Source organism: Danio rerio, chromosome 21 (genome assembly GCF_052040795.2).
Source record: "Danio rerio strain M-AB ecotype USA chromosome 21, GRCz13ab, whole genome shotgun sequence".
NCBI classification, from domain to species: Eukaryota; Metazoa; Chordata; class Actinopteri; order Cypriniformes; family Danionidae; genus Danio; species Danio rerio.
In genome coordinates, this window is record NC_141041.1 from 23,053,832 (window position 1) to 23,073,470 (window position 19,639).

A 19,639-nucleotide genomic window follows, 5' to 3' on the forward strand; every position below is an offset into this window, starting at 1 on the left:
TAGAGTCATATGTTCTGGGAAAAAAACCTGTAAGGATGCAAAAAAGATTTGAACATGTAATTTATAAATCTATTCAGTTCCACTTTACTTTAAATCTGTCATTCTACATAGTATAAATTAAACGATTTTCATGTTTTTAAATTAACTGATTAATTAACTGTTAAGCAATATTTGTGTATGAATAAACAAAATCAGAGGATTGTCCAGTATTTTTTACAAGTGAACACTTAAACCCAAGAGATCTTATGAGGTCTTCTAGGGATATCGCTAATGATAAAAGATCTGACTTGGAGCAACCAGTTCTAGATCCGTCTTTTTTTTGAGAGAGAGAGAGATTCACACAGCAATGCATAATGAAGCCTAATCAGACATAACTGGCTTATGATTATCAGAATGCTGATTAACATTTCATTTTATATTTTTATTTTATTTTGATTTGTGTGTGTGTGTGTGTGTGTGTGTGTGTGTGTGTGTGTGTGTGTGGTGGGGGATTGTGAGTTTATGTTATTCAAACCATAATGGATAACATGTCTTATCCTGTGATATTAACTCTTATTATCCCTAAAGATTCTAAATCTTATAGGCATGTATATTTTATTTGTTTCCTTGTCTTATATCTGCTTATATTGTCCATTAATATTCGTCTTGTTGTGGTCATAGTTATGGAGAAAGTTCTTCATGAACCAATGTACATCTTCTTATGTCATCTGTGTATAAATGGTGTTTATGGAGCAACAGGATTTTACCCTAAATTTCTGTCTGATTTAATATTGGATTCATATGTGATTTCCTCTCACATGTGTGCTCTGCAGATCTTTATTATTTACAGTTCTTTACTGTGTGAGTTCACAATTTTAACAGTGATGTCTTATGACAGATATGTTGCCATTTGTAAACCTTTAGACTATCATACAAGATTAACCAAAAATACTTGTGTAAAATTAATTCTGTTCTCAAGAATTGCACCCACTTTTTCTGTTTTCATTGGCACCTTGTTATCAAATGTGAGGCATTTTTGTACTTATCACATAGACAAATTATACTGTGACAACTGGTCAGTTGTAAAACTGTCTTGTGCATCATCTTTTGTTAATGATGTCTATGGATACATTATTGGTGTTGTTTCTATTAGCTTTGCGGTTTTTATAATTTTTTCCTATATTAAGTTGGTTGCAGCTTGTAAAGCATCTTTAGAAAACAGAAAAAAATTCTGGCAAACTTGTCTGCCACATATATTCTCACTGATTAATTTCTGCATTGCTATAACTTTTGATTTCATGTATAGCAGATATGGTGCAAAAGACGTGCCAGAGAGTTTACGCCATTTTTTAGCTTTAGAGCTAGTGATTGTCCCACCTCTGTTTAATCCTCTAATCTATGGGTTAAATATAAGAGTACTACGTAAATTAGCTTTTACTTCATGTAATGCAGGAAGATAATTGTTTCACATGTTCTAAAATGTTGTAAAAACAGATGTTAAACCTGTCTTAATAATTCATGATTTTATATAAAACTGTAATAAAGGAAAAGAAAAAGCATATTACTAATAAAGTAGCAACACTCATACATACACGACCAGTCAAAAGTTTGGGGTGTTTTTTTTTTTTTCTTTAAGAAAACTATTGTGTTTATAAAGGTGCATGGCATATTTTAAATGTCAAAAAGTGTAAAATGCTTATTTATTAGGTATTTATTTATTACTATTGTATATAGTTTCAAATGAAATTATAACTCCACTCATTATTGCTTTTATTACTATTACCATTAATAATAATAATACTAATAATAATAATATAAATTAATTTTACAGTGATTTCAGAAGGATCATGTGACTGAAAACTGGAGTAATGAAGCTGAAAATCCATCATTAAAATCACTAGAATAAATAATGAAATTAAATGATAAACTACTTTTGAACAGTTATTTTATATGGCAATAACATTTCACAATTTAATTTTTTTTACTGCATTTTTGATTAAATAAATGCAGCCTTGGTGAGCAGGATGAGCTTATTTTAAAATATTTTAAAAAATCATACTGATTCCAAACTTTTGATTGGTAGTGTACAATAACAGAATATGATCTTTTTGTATCCTGTTCAGAGACCAAATGTCTGAGTCTTTTGAGTCATTACATCATTGTTGCAAATTTCTGCAAAATATTTATTTCCTCAACTCCTCATGTTAAATATGTTTTTTTATTTTTTTTAAATTAAAGAATATTTTACTCAATTTAATTTAGAACAGTCTTTGAAAATGTGATCTTTATTTTTAAGTCAACATTCTCTCTTTGAATTCCATGACATACTGTAAGCATCAATATAAAATTTAAAATGTTAAAAGATATAATTAATCATTTATTATTAAAATTAGTATGTTGTTCATAAGTTTGACAACATATACAACCAAGGTAAATGAAATAGATGCTCCCACAACTCAGTAATGTCTAAAGTAACATTAAATATAAGAAAATGAACTGTATTTATTTTTCAATCATCTAAACCACAAAACATTACAATACTTCATAATTAAAGAAAATTTGCATGGTTAATTTTGCTTCCATTATGTGATATTTTGGAAAGAGCTGTGATGTATATTAGACCTAAATCTTGGGAGAATTTGAATGAAGGTCAAGTTTAATGAAATACAACATTGGATGGACAAAGAAACTGAAACGCCTGGTTTAAGACCACAATAATTCATTAGTATGGTGTAGGGCAGGGGTCACCAACCCTGTTCCTGGAGAGCTACCTTCCTGCACATTTCAGTTGCAACCCTGACCAAACACACCTGTTTGTAATTATCAAGTGCTGCTTTAGGTACTATTAATTGGTTCAGGTGTGTTTGATCAGGGTTGGGACTGAATTCTGCAGGAAGTTAGCTCTCCAGGAACAGGGTTGGTGACCCCTGGTGTAGGGCCTCCGTTTGTGACTAACTGTGACAGTCACCAGCGATCTAGCCCATGCAGATCGCTTGAGAACTACAAATCTGCCAGTAAAAGAACTACAAGATCCAGTCATGAACCACTCACACACCTGGCCTAGATCCTACCTGATTGCAAACACTCACAGCTGAAGCCGCTCATGAACTGATTACTGAACTATTTATACAGCACACAAACACACAGAAGTTGCTGAGTCTTGTTAAACTGTATAGTGAACATTACAACGCGTTTTCCTTTCCTTGACTTCCGTGCTTTTGAACCTTGCTTTGTTTTGTTTGCTTTACCCTGTCTGCTGCGTGCCTTTTGACCATCCGCCAGTTATATGACCACGACTCTAGAAATTGCCTATATACATATACATCTGTTTGCTTCTGTGTTGACTGTTGCTTGCCTGACAATCATACCTGACCATGGGCCGTCTTAACCATCATACTCCACAATGCGACTGCACAAACCCCGTGAGACATTAGAATATTATATTGAACTGGCTTTAAGTTTGTCGGGGTCCCCTTTCACCGTAGACAAGGGGGAGGACATCCCTAAATTTTAGGGGTGGGGGCAGACACCACTGTAACACTGGGCTTAATGGTGTTCTTCTCAAATGCCCCCCGTTGGTATGCCAAGTTATGCCTGACCCAAGTGGCCACAACCAGCCCTCCAACTCACAATATGGTCACCGCCAGTCTGCCACCAGCTCACAAGATTCCTGTTCCAAGTTTGTTCCTGTCATAGTTCCAGTCCAAGTTCCTGTTCCTAAAATGCCATCACCTGAGCAAGAGTTGCCAGAGCTGCTACCACTGCCACAGCTGTTACTGCCAGAGTTGCCACCGCCAACTCCGTCACTGCCAGATCCGTCACTGCCAGATCCTCCATAACTGCCAGAGCTGCCAGATCCACCATCACTGCCAGGTCTTTTAGAGTTGTCAGATCCCTTTCCTGAGTCCCCGGCACCAGATCCTCCTGAAATCCCTGAATGGCAGACGCCAGATTCTCTTGAATCTCCTTAATGGCAGGCTCTAGATCCTCTCGAATTCCACGAATGGCCAGGGGCGCCAGATCCTCTTGAACTTCCCAAATGGTCAGGGGTGCCAGATCCTCTCGAATTCCCGGGATGGCCAGGTGCACCATGCACCTGAATTCCCTTAATGGCGAGAGGTGCCAGATCCACTTAAGTGGCCAGGCGTGCCAGATCCTCTTGATTGGCCAGGGGTGCCAGATCCTCCTGAAGTCCATGAATAGCCAGAGGCGCCAGATCCTCCTGAATTCCCTGAATGGCCAGTGCCGCCACCTGAGTCAAACAAAAGGCCAGAGCCGCCACCAGAGTCCCACAAATGGCTGCCAGAGCTGTGTGACTTGTCAGAGCCGTGTGACTTTTTAATGCTTCCTGAACCAAAGCCCCCTGACTTACTGGGGTTATATGAACTGCCAGTGCTTCCTAAATCAAAGCCCTCTTACCCACTGGTGTTATACAAACTTCCAGTGACTCCTAAACCAAAGTCTCCTGACCCTCTGGGGTTAAATAAACTGCCAGTGCCTTCTGAACCTAAGCCTCCTGACCCACTGGGGTTTGATGAACTGCCAGTGCCTGCTGAACCTGAGCTCCCAGATTTACTGCAAGTCCACACACCAGGCTCTCTGCAGGTCCAGGCTCCAGGTACATCTCCGCTGCATGGTCCTGGCCCTCGGTCCCACCCCCTGTTCCACTTCCTCATCACCTTCCTCCTGGACTGCAGTGGGAGTGTCTGGAAGCCGCTCTTGGAGAGGGGGCTCTGTCACAGTCATCAGCAATCTAGCCCATGCAGATCGCTTAAGAACTACAAATTTGCCAGCAAAAGAACTACAAGTTTGAGTCAAGCACCACTCACACCCCTGGCTTAGATCCTGTCTGATTGCAAACACTCACAGCTGAAGCCACTTATTAACTGATTACTGGGCTATTTATACAGCACACAAACACATTCCATCGCGTTTCCAATCCTTGCCTTCCGTGATTGTGAACTTGTTTTGTTTGTTTTACCCAGTCTGCTGCTTGTCTTTTGACCATCTGCCTGTTATATGACTACGACTCTGGAATTACCCGTATACATCTGTTTGCTCCTTTAATGTTGACTGTTGCTTGCCTGACCATGTCTGTTCATCAAACCCAACGTTTGGATCCACATTCCCTTTGTCCAGCGTCACTGTCACATTACAACAGCACAGCATTAATTTATCTTGAGAATGATAGAAACAAGACATGCACAGTGACCAGAAGGATTTTGAGCTATTCTTCTTGCAGATTAGTCTGCCTGATCTCAGAAGGAAACTTGACTATTTTACATTTTATCAGTTTTTTTTGACTACTTCATATGAGTACTGTCATACAAAAATGTATGATTTTAAAAAGGAGGCGTGACACTCTGTCACTGAGGAATAAGCAAATCATCTTAAATTACATGAATGAGATCATACAAAATAATACAAATTAACCACTAAATCAAAAAAGTTACAAATTGCCATGAGATTGTGTTGGAATAGTGGTCAGGTCACTACAAGATGTTGTTGTAAGAAAACAATTCCAGAATCGCTCCTCCAAATCACCCCAAAGTGGCTCAATAATATTTGGTTCTGGTGACTGTGCAAGCCTAGGGAGATGTTCAACTTCACTTTCATGTTCATCAAACCACTCTGTCACACAGTCTTGCTGTGTGCATTGGTGCATTATCATCCTGATACATGGCCCAACTTTCAGGATACAATGTTTGAACCAATGGGTGCAGATGGTACTCCCGACTGTACAGGACTCCTCGGCAGTGATGCACCCATCTAGCACAAGTATTGGACCCTGGATATTGCAGGCCAATACATTACTGATCTACCCCTATGTGTCACTTTGGGCATGCAACAGTTTGAGTGGTACTCTTCTTTGGGGCTTCTCCACACTGTAACTCTCCCAGATGTGGGAAAGACAGACAAAAAAGGTGGACTCATCAGCCCAAAATTTTCTCTACTGGCACCATTGAAACCGACATTTGGCATTGGCATGAGTAACCAGAAATTTGTCTATAGCAGCCCTGCCATCTATATTGACCATGTAGAGCTCTCAACAAACAGTTTTAGTGGAAACAGGAGATTTGAGGTGCACCTTTAATTCTGCAGTGAGTTGTGCAGCAGTGATTTTATGTTTTTGGATACAATGTGAGTTAGACCCAGGCATCCCTTTCAGACAGATTTTTCTTGGGATGTGGTTTGTCCTTCTTGGTAGTATGCTGACATTACCCTGGATACCGTGGCTCTTGATACATCAAAAAGGCTCTCTGTCTTGGTCACAGATATGCCAGCGAGACACACACCCACAATTAGTTCTTTTTTGATAAGTCACCCATAATGTTGTGTGCATTGCAATATTTTTAGCAAAAATGTTATTCCTCTCCTAATTAAGCCTTCACACTCTGCTAACTGGTGAATTGTGCAATCAATGAAGATTGGCCAGCAGGCTAGTCAAATTCAGCCTTGAAACCTCCAACACTAAATTGGCCACTGTTTCAGTTTCATTGTCCAATCCTTGAATATGTACCAGATTAGTTTAAATACCAATTCCCAATATTAACTACCTGCGTATAACCTGATTATTAAGATATTGGCTGTTTACAAGTAATTTTAATATAAAGTAACTTATTTTACATCCCTAATCCTATTTAATACCCAAACCCAACAACGTACTACCTTCCTTACTACTGTTAAGCAGCATATTAGTTCTTCATTGAACTAAAAATCAAGACAATGGTTTGTTGATAGCAAGAATTGCACTATAAAATAAAGTGTAACCTTTATTTTAAACAAGCTCGTTACAAAATGTTGTTGATGAGTGAATAATTAATCCCAAGAATATTTCTTAGAGATTTCCCTAATGAGAAACCACAAGCTATAAAACCAAGCAAGATCTCACCAGTTTCTCGCACACTCCTGTGGATGCACTGTTTATTGTCATTTTTCTGACTGTGGCTGAAATGATGATTGAAATGCTTGGTTTATGTTTTACTAACTAATAAAAGTCTTATTGTTCTGTTACAGTAATCTAGGTTGTACTGCATAATGTATGCTTATTTCATGTGATCTGAAGAACTGTGGCCAAAATATTATAATGGATAACATGTCTTATCCTGTGATACTGACACTTATGGTGCCAAAAGAAACTAAACTATATAGACATATATATTTTATTTGTTTTCTTGTCTTATATCTCCTAATATTGTCTATTAATATTTGTCTTGTTATGGTCATCATCATGGAGAAAGTTCTTCATGAACCAATGTACATCTTCTTATGTCATCTGTGTATAAATGGTGTTTATGGAGCAACAGGATTCTACCCTAAAATTCTGTCTGATTTAATATTGGATTCATACGTGATTTCCTCTCACATGTGTGCTCTGCAAACCTATGTTATCTACAGTTCTTTACTGTCTGAGATCACAATATTAACAGTGATGTCTTACGATAGATATGTAGCCATATGTAAACCTCTAGATTATCATTCCAGTCTAACCAAAAATACCTGTGTGAAATTAATTCTGTTCTCATGGATTGTTCCCACCAGCTTCTCAGTTGCATCAGTCCTGTTGTCAAATTTGAGGGCTTTTTGTAAATATCACATTGACAAGTTATATTGTGACAACTGGTCGATTGTAAAACTGTCTTGTGTATCATCTTTTGTTAATAACGTCTTTGGATATGGTATCGCTGTAATATTTTTTAGCTTTGTAGTTCTTATTATATTTTCCTACATTAAACTGGTCGCTGCATGTAAAGCATCTTTAGAAAACAGAAAGAAATTCTGGCAAACATGTCTGCCACACATATTTTCACTGATTAATTTTACTTTTGCTTTTCTTTTTGATTTTATGTACAATAGATATGGTTCAAAAGACATTCCAGAGAGTTTGCGGCATTTTTTAGCTTTAGAGCTGGTGATTGTTCCACCTCTGTTTAATCCTCTAATGTATGGGTTAAATATTCGAGCAGTGCGCAAAAGAGTTTTTACTTCATGTGGGGCAGCAAAAGTAAACATTTTGGAAAAAGTCCACAAATTTATTATGCATTAAATGCAATGCATGGGGGTTGAAATGCTTATTTAGATTTAAAACTAAAATACAACAAACTGTGAGAAAGTTTGTAATTTTAAAAAATAATGTTTTCTAGTGTGATGTATGTACAAATTTTATTAATAATAATAAAAAGTTGGGATTCTAATAAATACTCAGCCTAATGTTGTCATATACATACACACACTGTTCAGCATATATAAGTACGCCCCACACAAATCTATCTTTTAATTTAATATTTTTAATAGGAAGTTATAAAATATTATATTTGTGTATATACATTAAATTAGTCAGTACTGAAGCCAAATCTGGAGCTTTCATTCATTCATTCATTCATTTTCTTTTCGGCTTAATCGCTTTATTAATCTGGGGTGGCCACAGCGGAATGAACCGCCAACTTATCCAGCATATGTTTTATGCGGTGGATGCCCTTCCAGCTGTAACTCATCACTTGTGGGTGAAACCGGAGCACTCGGAGGAAACCCACGCAAACGCAGGGAGAACATGCAAACTCCACACAGAAATGCCAACTGACCCAGCCGAGGCTCGAACCAGCAACCTTCTTACTGTAAGGTGACAACACTACCTGCTGCAATATCGCGTTGCCCCAAATAAAAAAACTTACCATAATGATCCAAAATCTAGTACACCCAAATTTATGTTATAGAAAAATATTTTCCTCCAGTTTTCATCCGGGTGCTACGGTTTCTCCCTAAGTCCAAAGACATGTGCTATAGGTAAACTGGGTGAACTAAATTGCCTGTAGTGTATGGTGTTTCCAAGTGATGGATTACGGCTGGAAGGGCATCCACTGTGTAAAACATAAGCTGGATAAGTTGGTGGTTCATTCCGCTGTGGAAACTAAGCTGAAAAGAAAATGAATGAATGAATGAATATCTGTTTATTAAATCTGTTTTGTTTAAATGCACCAAAATAAATAGCCTATTCACTGAGAAATGGATAAAAATGTTTATTTTAATAATTATTTTATTAACTTTAGATACTCAGTAAAAGCAATGTAATCTCTCTGAAAGAATGTGCCATTCAAAGCTTTGCAATTTTCACTTATGCAATTGGGGGGTGAAGCATTGGCACAGTAGGTAGTGCTGTCACCTCACAGTTGGCATTTCTGTGTGGAGTTTGCATGTTCTCCCCGCGTTAGCGTGGGTTTCCTCTGGGTGCTCTGGTTTCCTCCACAAGTCCAAAGACATGCTGTACAGGTGAATTGGGTAAGCTAATTTGTATCTGTTTGAATGAAAGTGTATGAGTGTTCCCCAGTAATGGGTTGCAGCTGGAAGGGCATCCGCTGCGTAAAACACATGCTGGATAAATTGGTGTTTCATTCCATTGTGGCGACCTCAGATTGTGAAAGGACTAAGCAAAAAAGATAATGAATGACTTATGCAATTGGAGAGTTTACTAATCTAAGCATGATGGAGTTTGATAGATTGCTTTCAATTTAAAGTGCAAAGGCTTAACTAGGTTAATTAGGTTAACAAGATTTGTTAGGCTAATTAGGCAAGTAATTGTATAACGATGGTTTGTTTTGTAGATTATCTGAAAAAAAAAATTGCTTAAGAAGGCAAATAATAGTCAAATAATATTGACCTTTAAAATTAAAAACTGCTTTTATTGTAGCCTAAATAAAAGAAATACGATTTTTTCCAGAAGAAAAAAATATTATTAAAAAAATTGTGAAAATCACTTGCTCTGTTTTTCATAATTTGGAAAATATTTAAAAATAAATAATAAAATCACAGGAGGGCTAATAATTTTGACTTCAACTGTATATAAGCAATTTGTAAACATTATATGTTTATAACATTACATTACGTACAGTGTGAATGTTAATGTATTCAGGTTTAGGCTTTTCTTATAAAATTTGTAATAATTGTATTATCATCTACACAACATCCACATCTGAATTTCACATGTATCCCATTCCAAACATTCCAAAAAAAGTAGATAGATTTTCTCTTTATCATTGCTTTTATTTTATTTTATAACCTCAACTGGCCTTGAATTTTTATTCTTGTCTTCCCCCTTCTACTTCCGCCAATGCAGTCTGAGGCAGCACTGAATGAAAGTATATTTTGTACAATCTTAAAGTTATCCAAATGATAAATTGTTAAATAGGTGGCACAATGGCTCAGTGATAAGCACTCTATAGCAAGAACATTGCTGGTTCAAGTCCAGGAGGTCTTTCTGAGAAGAGTTTGCATGTTCTCCCCGTCTGTTTCTTCCAGGTGCTCTGGTTTACACTACAGCCCAATACTTATTCAGTATAAGTGCATTGGGTAAACTAAAATTGGTCATAGTGTATGTGTGTGTGACAATGAGTTTGTGTGTGAATGAGTGGTGTTTCCCAATGCTGGGTAGTGGCTTAAAGGGCATCCGCTGCATAATTCTGCTGTGATGTCCGCTGATAAATTAAGGAAAATTAGTAATTTGATAAACTTTTAAAATCCCTTTCAGTAATTTCATGCCCAGGAAACAGATTGCAAGTTTAGAATGCTTAGGTCGTTATTATTATATTAATGTTAACCAGCAGGGCAGTCAATTTGTACATAAATTCTAATTCTAAGGCGTTTGAAGGCAGTATTAATATGCAGCCAAGCTCCATGCCATCAAGATTAACCCAAAGACATGACTTTTCCATCTATTTGGTTGCTGATTGAAATTTTAAATGCACAACATCAGTGATGTCTCAGAAATTACTACTGTCTGCACACATCAAAGCTGTCATTGTTAAAAACCTGTCACTTTGGGTCAATAGAGCATATTATGGGTTTACTGTTGTCATGTAAATTTGGGAAATATTTTTATAAAAAACTTTTTTTCCTAAAAAAGTCACGTATAGTACATTAAAAGTTATTATCAATATCAATACTTGCAACTTTCAAAGGACTGATAAACCCATCCCATCCTCTGACCCTGTGCTATAAAAATAACATGTACAAGCGATTCAGCCACATTTATCCGGCAATCTCCCTCAGAGTACAGAACAATATACTGTAGGAACCATTTTTATTATACTGTAGGACTTTCCAGAGCACATCAACATTTTAACACTCCCGTTTAGTGTTTCAGGTACAAACCTCTCAGTTCAGTTAGACAGCTTTTGAATATTCTCTCTTCTGCATATTTGACTGTAAATATAATAATAAGAAAATGTGACAATGCTGGTTATAATATGAATTTTCCCTTCTTTTTGGATTAGTGTCTGGTCTTCATTAGTCTGTCAAGTGGAATGGACAACAATTCCTCTTTCTCCATGTTCTCTCTCACCGCTCTGAATGGCAGCAGATCCAGCAGGATCACAATTTTTTCCTTTGCCCTGCCAGGTTACTTTCTCACCATTTTTGTCAACACACTCTTGATTTTGATAATTGTTCTGGAGAAAGTTCTACACCAGCCTATGTATATTTTTCTGTGCAACTTATGTATGAATGGATTATATGGAGCCACAGGATTTTATCCACCCCTGCTGTATTATTTACTCAGTGAAAGCAATGTAATCTCTCTGAAAGAATGTGCCATTCAAAGCTTTGCCATCTTTACTTATGCAATTGGTGAGTTTACTAATCTAAGCGTGATGGCGTTCGATAGATACTTAGCAATCTGTAGACCATTATACTATCATAATATCATGACAACTGTCACTGTTTGGAGGCTATTGACTTTCATTTGGATGTTTCCCTGCTGCACTGCAATACTGCTTATACTTATGACACTTAGATTTCCCATCTGCATAAAAAAAATAAGCAAACTGTACTGTGAAACCTGGGTTCTGGAGAGACTCGTCTGCGGCGTGGACACTGCTCAGTTTGTGTTCAATGGAATATTAACATGTGCTGTTAATGCTCTGGTATGGTTCGTGTTTTTGTCTTATATAAATATACTGGTTGCTTGTAAGCACTCTGTTCAAAACCACAAGAAATTTATAAGCACATGCTTGCCACATCTGATAGCCTTTTTGAATTACGTCTTCTGGTCACTATTTAGTACCTTATACGAGCTGTTTGGAATAAGCAGTTTGTCTCAAGAGTTTAAGAACTTTTTGTCTGTTACCTTTATGATCATTCCACCTTTGATTAATCCTGTAATATATGGAATAGTTTTAACGCCTATTAGAACTAAAGCAAAACATGTATTCCAAAGCTTTAGACCAAAACATATTGATTAAGCATTGCTTTTTCACAAACGTTTTGCAGGAAAAAAGGTGCATCCATTACTTACTATTAGTCTGTGTTCAAACTGCATTTACATTTACAAACATGATTCGATATATATATATATATATATATATATATATATATATATATATATATATATATATATATATATATATATATATATATATATATAAAAATGCCACTGTATGTAATTTAGTCATCAAAAGACTAGTTCTATATGTATTAGCCCTTTCTAGTGATTTAGATATGTACCAAGTTGTTGATCAATTACTGTACATGAAATGTACGACATCAGATATAGGAAAACACGGCCACCAACTCTTTAGAAAAGACTGTCTGTGCATTTAACTCACTTTATTAAAGTTTTGTCACAAAATGCTTGAAAATGGTCAAGAATGTGGCCAGACTTAACAGAAAATTCATTATATCTCACCGATTTTGAGAGCATTGTGCTGACTGGCTGTTCAATTTTGAATGAAATGTCAAATGATTTATTTGTTTAAAAATCTTTTAGATCAAAAATTATCTCCTATTATCTGCTGGGGACATATCATCCTCAGGCCACATCCAACGTGAATAACTAACACATCTGTAGAAACATTTAAACATTACAGTACTATCATAATTTCTGTAAGCTAAAAAGGCCACTTATTTTGTAAAACATTTTATTTCTGTTATTATTTATACAGTTAAAACAGTCAACAATGCACATATTTGCAAATAAGTCATCTGGAAGTACTGTATATGGGTAACAGTGGGTAAATACTGCAAGTATTGAATATGTCAACATTTTTCTTATAATATATTGGTGGTGTGTCCCATTTTGAAAACAACCAATGTTCATATTTACAAAGAAAAAAATAGTAACTTTGTAAATTTAGTTGTGTAATAAAATGAAATGGTGCAACAAAAAAGTATTGAATACATGGAGAAAGGGAGGTGTAAAAAAGGCATGCAAAGCGCAAACAGCAGTTGGAATCTCTCAGTAGTTAATCAGCAACCCTGGCCCTCAGAAGTGTAAATGAATATAAGCTGTTTCAAAAATTCATTCATTCATTCATTTTCTTGTCGGCTTAGTCCCTTTATTAATCCAGGGTCACCACAGCGGAATGAATTGCCAACTTATCCAGCAAGTTTTGCCTACCCAATTCACCTGTATCGCATGTCTTTGGACTGTGGGGGAAACCGGAGCACCCGGAGGAAACCCACGCGAAGGCAGGGAGAACATGCAAACTCCACACAGAAACGCCAACTGAGCTGAGGTTCGAACCAGCGACCCATCGACCTTCTTGCTGTGAGGCGACAGCACTACCTATTGCGCCACTGCCTCGCCCGTTTCAAAAAAATAAATAAATAAAATTGTGACATGTTCAATGCTTACCTGTTGTGTGTGTATATAATTGTACTTTTACTTTATTTTTCACTTATTTAAATGTTATTTTTGACCTCCTGTGTCAATATTTACCCTGAGCTTATGTAAACCACAAAAAATCCTTGTGTGTTTGCACACATTTGGCAATTATGCTGATGTAGAATAAAATGTAAAGGGCTTTAAACTTTTTTCTGGATTAGTCTTTCTTTATTTAACTGGCTAAGAACACAAACTAAAGAGCCGGGGGGAGGGGGTAGATGTGCGGGGATGGGGGGTGGAAGGGGGTTTGTTACACAAACTGAAGACTGAGGAGGAAGGGTAAAATTCCAGGAGTTTTCTGGGAGACAGAACAAAATGGGAGATGGGTCTGAAATACAGGAAACTCCCGAGAAAAACAGGAGTGTTGGCAGGTATGTTCATACTGTGATCAGTATCCTTTATGGAGATCAGCGTCGCCCTGTCAACACAACAGAAATACCTGGGGAACATCACTAGCCAATCTGTCAAGGCTGATATTAATCAAGCCACCCCATAAAAGAAAGGCTCAGAGACCCAGTAGATGAGCCATGACTTCATTACATTAATGCTTACTTGTTTCTCCATTTTCCTCAGATGATACGCTGTAACCCCTTGACCTAAAGAGGAAAGCACTGGACACCACGACCTGGAGAGGAAAGGGAGGACATCCAATGCACCTGAGCACTCTCACCTGTTTTATTGCAAAATTCAATAAATAAATCTACCCTCCAGGGTTTCACTCACAGTTCTGCCTCATAGTGGTAGAGATTGCGAAAGAAGATCCCGGTGAAGTAGACCGATAAATGCAGCTTTACCGTTCACACTGTTTGTTTACAATGCCATCTTAGATTTCTCATATCCGTTTTTCATTCACAGGTGTGCTCCTCCCCAAGAAAAGATGAAGGAGATCCTACAACTCATGGATCTTAGCATCCACAAGCAGCAGTTCTTCAAACACTGTTGACCGACAGGGCCAAAAAGAGAACATGCAAGTAGGATACTACCAAAATTACTGCATGTGATGATGATAAAGAATACTTGAATATGTTTGAGGTTATAGCGACCACTAAAGGATGGGAGAAGGAGTTCTGGGTAAAAGCGTTGGCACCCCTGTTGACTGGCGAGGCAAAAAGAGAGTACTTTTCAATACCCACAGCATCAGTAGAAAACTATGAAGAGGTAAAAAAAAATTTTTAACTTGTGTGGGCCCCAGCAACTTGTTTGTCGCCAGCCTCCCCGGGTTTAAGCAGGAGAAAAGGTGAGGCTCATGCAGCATTGGCTGTTGGATAAGTCACCTACCATGAGTCGGGAAGCTGAGTGAATGGTAATCAACCGGTTCCTTAGAGCCCTCCCATGCTACATGTAGCAGGCGGTCAGCATGAGAAAACAGATGACGGTGTAAGAGCAGGTGGATGCCATCGAGCCGGCGGATATGGCTTATCAACAGGACACCAGGGAGAGAGCGCAGCCATTTCCTTGCTTGGTGATCCAGGAGCTACACGTTCTAGAGGGCACCCAGAGACCAGTAGATAGGCCGACACTGTTATTGCCCTACAACGAGTCCATTCCCTAGGATACACCATCTTCTTTAGTCAGGAAACGGTTGGCATCGTCCATCAGGAGGCACCCCGAGAAGCCCCAGACGTAAACATAGAGCTTGATGGACAAAACCACCGTGCCCTTCTGGACTAAAGAAGTGCAGTCAGTCTGATACACAAGAGAATTCGATGCCCCCTGGTAATCAGAAAATGATCAATCCCAATAATGTGTGTTCATGGCGATACTCACTATGTGCTTACTCGAAGGATGAACATCAGAATGGGAGTCCTAGCAGGTGGAGGCAGGGTTTCTAAAAGATTTACCGTCTTGTTGGGATGTGACTGGTCGAGACTGAAAAGATCAATGGTGCTTGCCTTGCAGCCTACCAATCCACATGGATGCTGTCGTCAGAGACAGTCGTAGGGGGAGGAACATCAGCTGGCCCTTCTGACATCAAATAATAGGAGAGATCATGAGCCTCCCTCCCATAATTCTAATCTGTCCAAGGATATGTTCCAACAGGTCATGGGAGGGTGCTCTTTAGGTAAGGAGCAGAAGGAGGACGATCATCTAAAACACTGCAGGGTGCAAATACACCAGATAGAGGTCAAAGATGTTTATTCTGCTCCCCATCCTCTCCCACATTTTATAGTGTAGAACAGCCTGCTTTACTGTGTCACTCAAAAATGAAGAAAGAGGTGATCCTGGAGTTGGCTTACTCCCGTTCTCTGCTAGGTCATTTGGGGGCCAAAACACGAATTGAAATGATCGAGACCGGTTTTATCAGCCCAGCCTGGAGGCAAGAAAGATTTACAAAAAAGACCTACTCCTTCCGTAAGTTCTCTTCTGGAAAAGGGAAGTTCCCCAAGCCTCAAAAGAATTTACCTCTTCAAGCTCTTTTTTGGGTGCCAACCAAGAGGTCTCCTCCATGTGGGAGCCAAGAACCAGCAGTCGGCAGCTCATCAAACGGTGGTCAAGCATGTGCGAGAGATGAGGGAAAGGATTGACCGCGTCATGCTATTTGTCCAGGAGCACCTGGTGAAGGCCCAACAATCTCAGCAACGGCACTACAACCAGGAGAATCCCAACTACAGGGATACCAGCAGGGAATTAAGGTTATGGCAATGGTTACAAATGCTGCTTGTAAGTTCCTGGCGACATGACAAGGCCCTTACATCGTTGGAACTGTAAACTACCAAGTAAAGCAACCAGGAAGAAGACAGTCAAATCTTACCATGTGAACCTCCTAAAGTGGTGGGCAGGGATCTAAGACCAGGTAGCTACCTTACACTCACCGAATCTATGGTGGCGGACACCTACCCAGAGCTGTCCGCCACCCAGAAGTCAGAGCTGAGAAACTAGTTGTTAGTTACAGAATGTTGTAGGGTCCAGCCAGTTGGTCCAATGACGGTATCCAATGGTGGATGAAGGTTCACAGCATGTTCGGTCTTTCCAGTGCACAATGTTGATTTATATTAAACTTAACTCATATCTGACTCCAATTTTAGTATGAGATGGTTTATTAGAATATTAATATGTTTATCCTCGTTTTATCTGACTCCAATTATAAAACATTGAGAAGATTATTTTGTTTCCTTTCACATTATTTTAGATTATGATTGAATATTCTTTTGATTTGTTATTATACCTTATTCTCATTTACTCAGATTCCGATAGCATCTCGAGTCTTGCACCGGCCGGGTATACAATCTCTTAATACAAGCTTGTCAGTCTTGGTCATTAAACAGAGGCGATTAACCACTCTCCTAAAAAGGCAGAACCCTACTTACTCAATTTAGAAGACCCATAGTTGGCCTTTTGCAGTCTACGTATACATGAAATAATGCCAATTTGCTAGTCGGATCTCTAACAACATTGTTTAGCGTGCCACGCTGCTCCGTCTAACATGTTTTAGTCCGTTACTAACCTGTACAGTGGCTTGTAGTGCTATGGACAACAACATTTATCAGTGATAATAACACGAGGTTTGAATAATTCAAAACACAACAATTTATTAATGAGGTAAATGTATTATGCCAATTCAATCAGTCAATTCATAAACGATCAATACAAAACATCAAATTATCAAAGATAACTCCAAGATGAAAAAGATGCATTCCTGACTTTGAAATATACATAACATGGAACAAGCCATGTTATGGGCTGATCTGGTTAGGCAGAATCGCCCTGAGTCTTTCTTAGGCCTTACCTTAAATAATCCAAGAATTCCCTCAAGGAAGGGGGTGTGTGTATATAAAAGTCACACCCTTCACAGTGGTTCAAAAGATGCCTGAAGTTATATATTTATTGTTTTGATTATGTCTATTTCTGAGAGGATGAGACCATTGTACCAATCGCACTGAGACATTTCAATTAATATCAAACATGATGGTTAAAGTCAGTTTGGTTAATTCTAGAACATTCAAACATTGAAATGACCATATGTGTGAGTTGGGGGGATGAAGCTGAGTCTCAGCATAGTCAGATGCAAATGCAGCAGGAACTGGTTTTTCACGCATTCCCCCCTGGTGGGTTGTGGAGTCCATTGGCCCTGTCTTCAGCTCATGTTTTGAATTGTCAAAGATATCAGAATATTTGTAATATTTCAATTCTTACAATGTATTCCCAGTGACCCCTGGCCACACCAACCTCCTCCAACATGACATCCAAACGCCCCCTGGAGTCATCATCAGACATCAGTCCTATCGAGTCCCAGAGACCCATTGACAGGCTATAGAGGAGGAATTCCAAAAGATGCCCAAGCTGGGGATGATTTAACCATCTCGGAGTCCATGGTTTAGACTGATTGTCCTAGTCCTGAAAATGAATGGTTCAGTGATGATTACCAGAGGCTCAATAAATTCTCTGATTTTGACAAATATCCCATACCCAGAGTGAGCTCCTGTTGTGCCTGGGAAGGGCCTAGTAAATCACCACACTCGACCATATCAAATGTTATTGGCAAGTCCCCCTCTCTGAAACTATAAAACCCAAGACTGCTTTCTCGACCCCCAATGGACACTGGCAAAACCGGACCCTTCCATTAGGCCTCCATCAGGCTCCAGCCACCTTCCAGAAACTCATGGACATGCTAATGCTAATACTTGATGCCGAGACCCTATCAAGTGTAGGTCGCAACCTACCTCAATGGCGTGGTAATCCACTTGGAGGCATGGAAGAAATACAGGAGGGTGTTGTTCGAACTTTACAAGCCTGGACTGATATACCTTTTTCTATAGCTGTCCCTCTGACAAATGGGACCAGAATGGGGTAACCAGAAATGGTACGCTGGATGCTTCCAACAGGGGATTGGGGACTGTCCTCTCCCAAATAACCAAGGGTGAGGTGTATCTCATATACAGATTAGCTTCGTTCTGCCAACACAATTGAAACACCCGGGGATCATCACTAAGGGCCAATCGCCCACCCTATAAAAAAAGAGTCTAAGAGACCCAAGAGGTGAGCCACAACTCCTTTACAAATGCTTACCTGATTCTCTATTTTCCCCAGTTGATACATTGTGGTCGCTTGATCCGAGGAGGAAAGCACTGGACACTGCAACCTGAAGAAGAAAGGAAGGAGAACACCCAAAGCACTTGTACTTTACATACCTGTTTTATTGCATGATTGTAAATAAATCTACCCTATGGGGTGTCACTCACAGTTCTGCCTTGTCATGTGCTTTTTCACCAATTCACAATACATATTGTTAGCCAAGCCAGAACATTTCAGATTTCCATTAGAAATTAAAAGTTGATTTTTAGAGTCAACAACTATAAGTTATGCAATACCAAGGTTATGCTTTCCAACAATGATGTATCTTCAGATACATCAGCTCATAAGAATGTTCTGTATATGCAAGGTTATGAATACCCCTGGCAATTCCATGTGTTCCTGAAAAAAACTGCACCTGAAGTAAAAGTGTGAGAACTCCTATGTATTATTTAATAAAATAGTGAAGTAGATTAGATTAGACTCAACTTCATTGTCATTACACATGTACAAGTACAATGCAACGAAATGCGGTTCGAAGTAATGATACCTGCCAACACTCCCATTTTCCCAGAAGTCGCCACACCTCCAATTTGTTATTTCTCTCAATAAATGCATTTAATTTGTATGACTCAATCTAGTTATGAAAAAGCACTTATTGTCCCTGTTTGTAAAGTTGTCAGATCTTAAATAAAGCTCATCACCTGACATAATTGATGAAAAATTCAAACATCAAAACTTTTTTGTGGGGCACCACACCAAATTTCATCCTGCCACAGCTACATTACAGCTTCTCATTCAAAACATTACATTTTTTTAATAGCGGATAATAATTGCACCAAAACATATTAAAAAGTAAGTGAATTATAACAGCGCAAACTTTTCTGTAACCGTAGTAGTGCTGTGCGTCGTTTGTTTAACCCTTAAGATTACGTGATGACTGTCTGACTGACAGGTGCATGATGCATGAGGCCAGCAAACATGACGTATAGCCGT

The 19,639-nt window shown here is 38.5% G+C and overlaps 5 protein-coding genes across 6 annotated transcripts in view; 4 read left to right on the forward strand and 1 right to left on the reverse strand.

Annotated features, from left to right (window-relative positions):
- Positions 1-19,639, reverse strand: part of LOC147838831 (odorant receptor 131-2-like) — a 1,093,102-nt gene that overhangs the window by 115,880 nt on the left and 957,583 nt on the right. The gene's annotated exons all lie outside the window — the stretch shown is intronic.
- The window catches only part of neu3.1 (sialidase 3 (membrane sialidase), tandem duplicate 1), a 156,403-nt gene that overhangs the window by 60,691 nt on the left and 76,073 nt on the right, over positions 1-19,639 (forward strand). The window lies entirely within an intron of this gene.
- or62a1 (odorant receptor, family 62, subfamily A, member 1) lies at positions 519-1,439 on the forward strand. Its single transcript, NM_001128402.1, is given in 1 exon segment — positions 519-1,439. A coding segment is annotated over 1 exon segment (921 nt).
- Positions 7,067-8,026, forward strand: or62a3 (odorant receptor, family 62, subfamily A, member 3). The gene is given in 1 exon segment (NM_001128412.1): positions 7,067-8,026. A coding segment is annotated over 1 exon segment (960 nt).
- Positions 11,277-12,212, forward strand: or61a1 (odorant receptor, family 61, subfamily A, member 1). The gene is given in 1 exon segment (NM_001130805.1): positions 11,277-12,212. A coding segment is annotated over 1 exon segment (936 nt).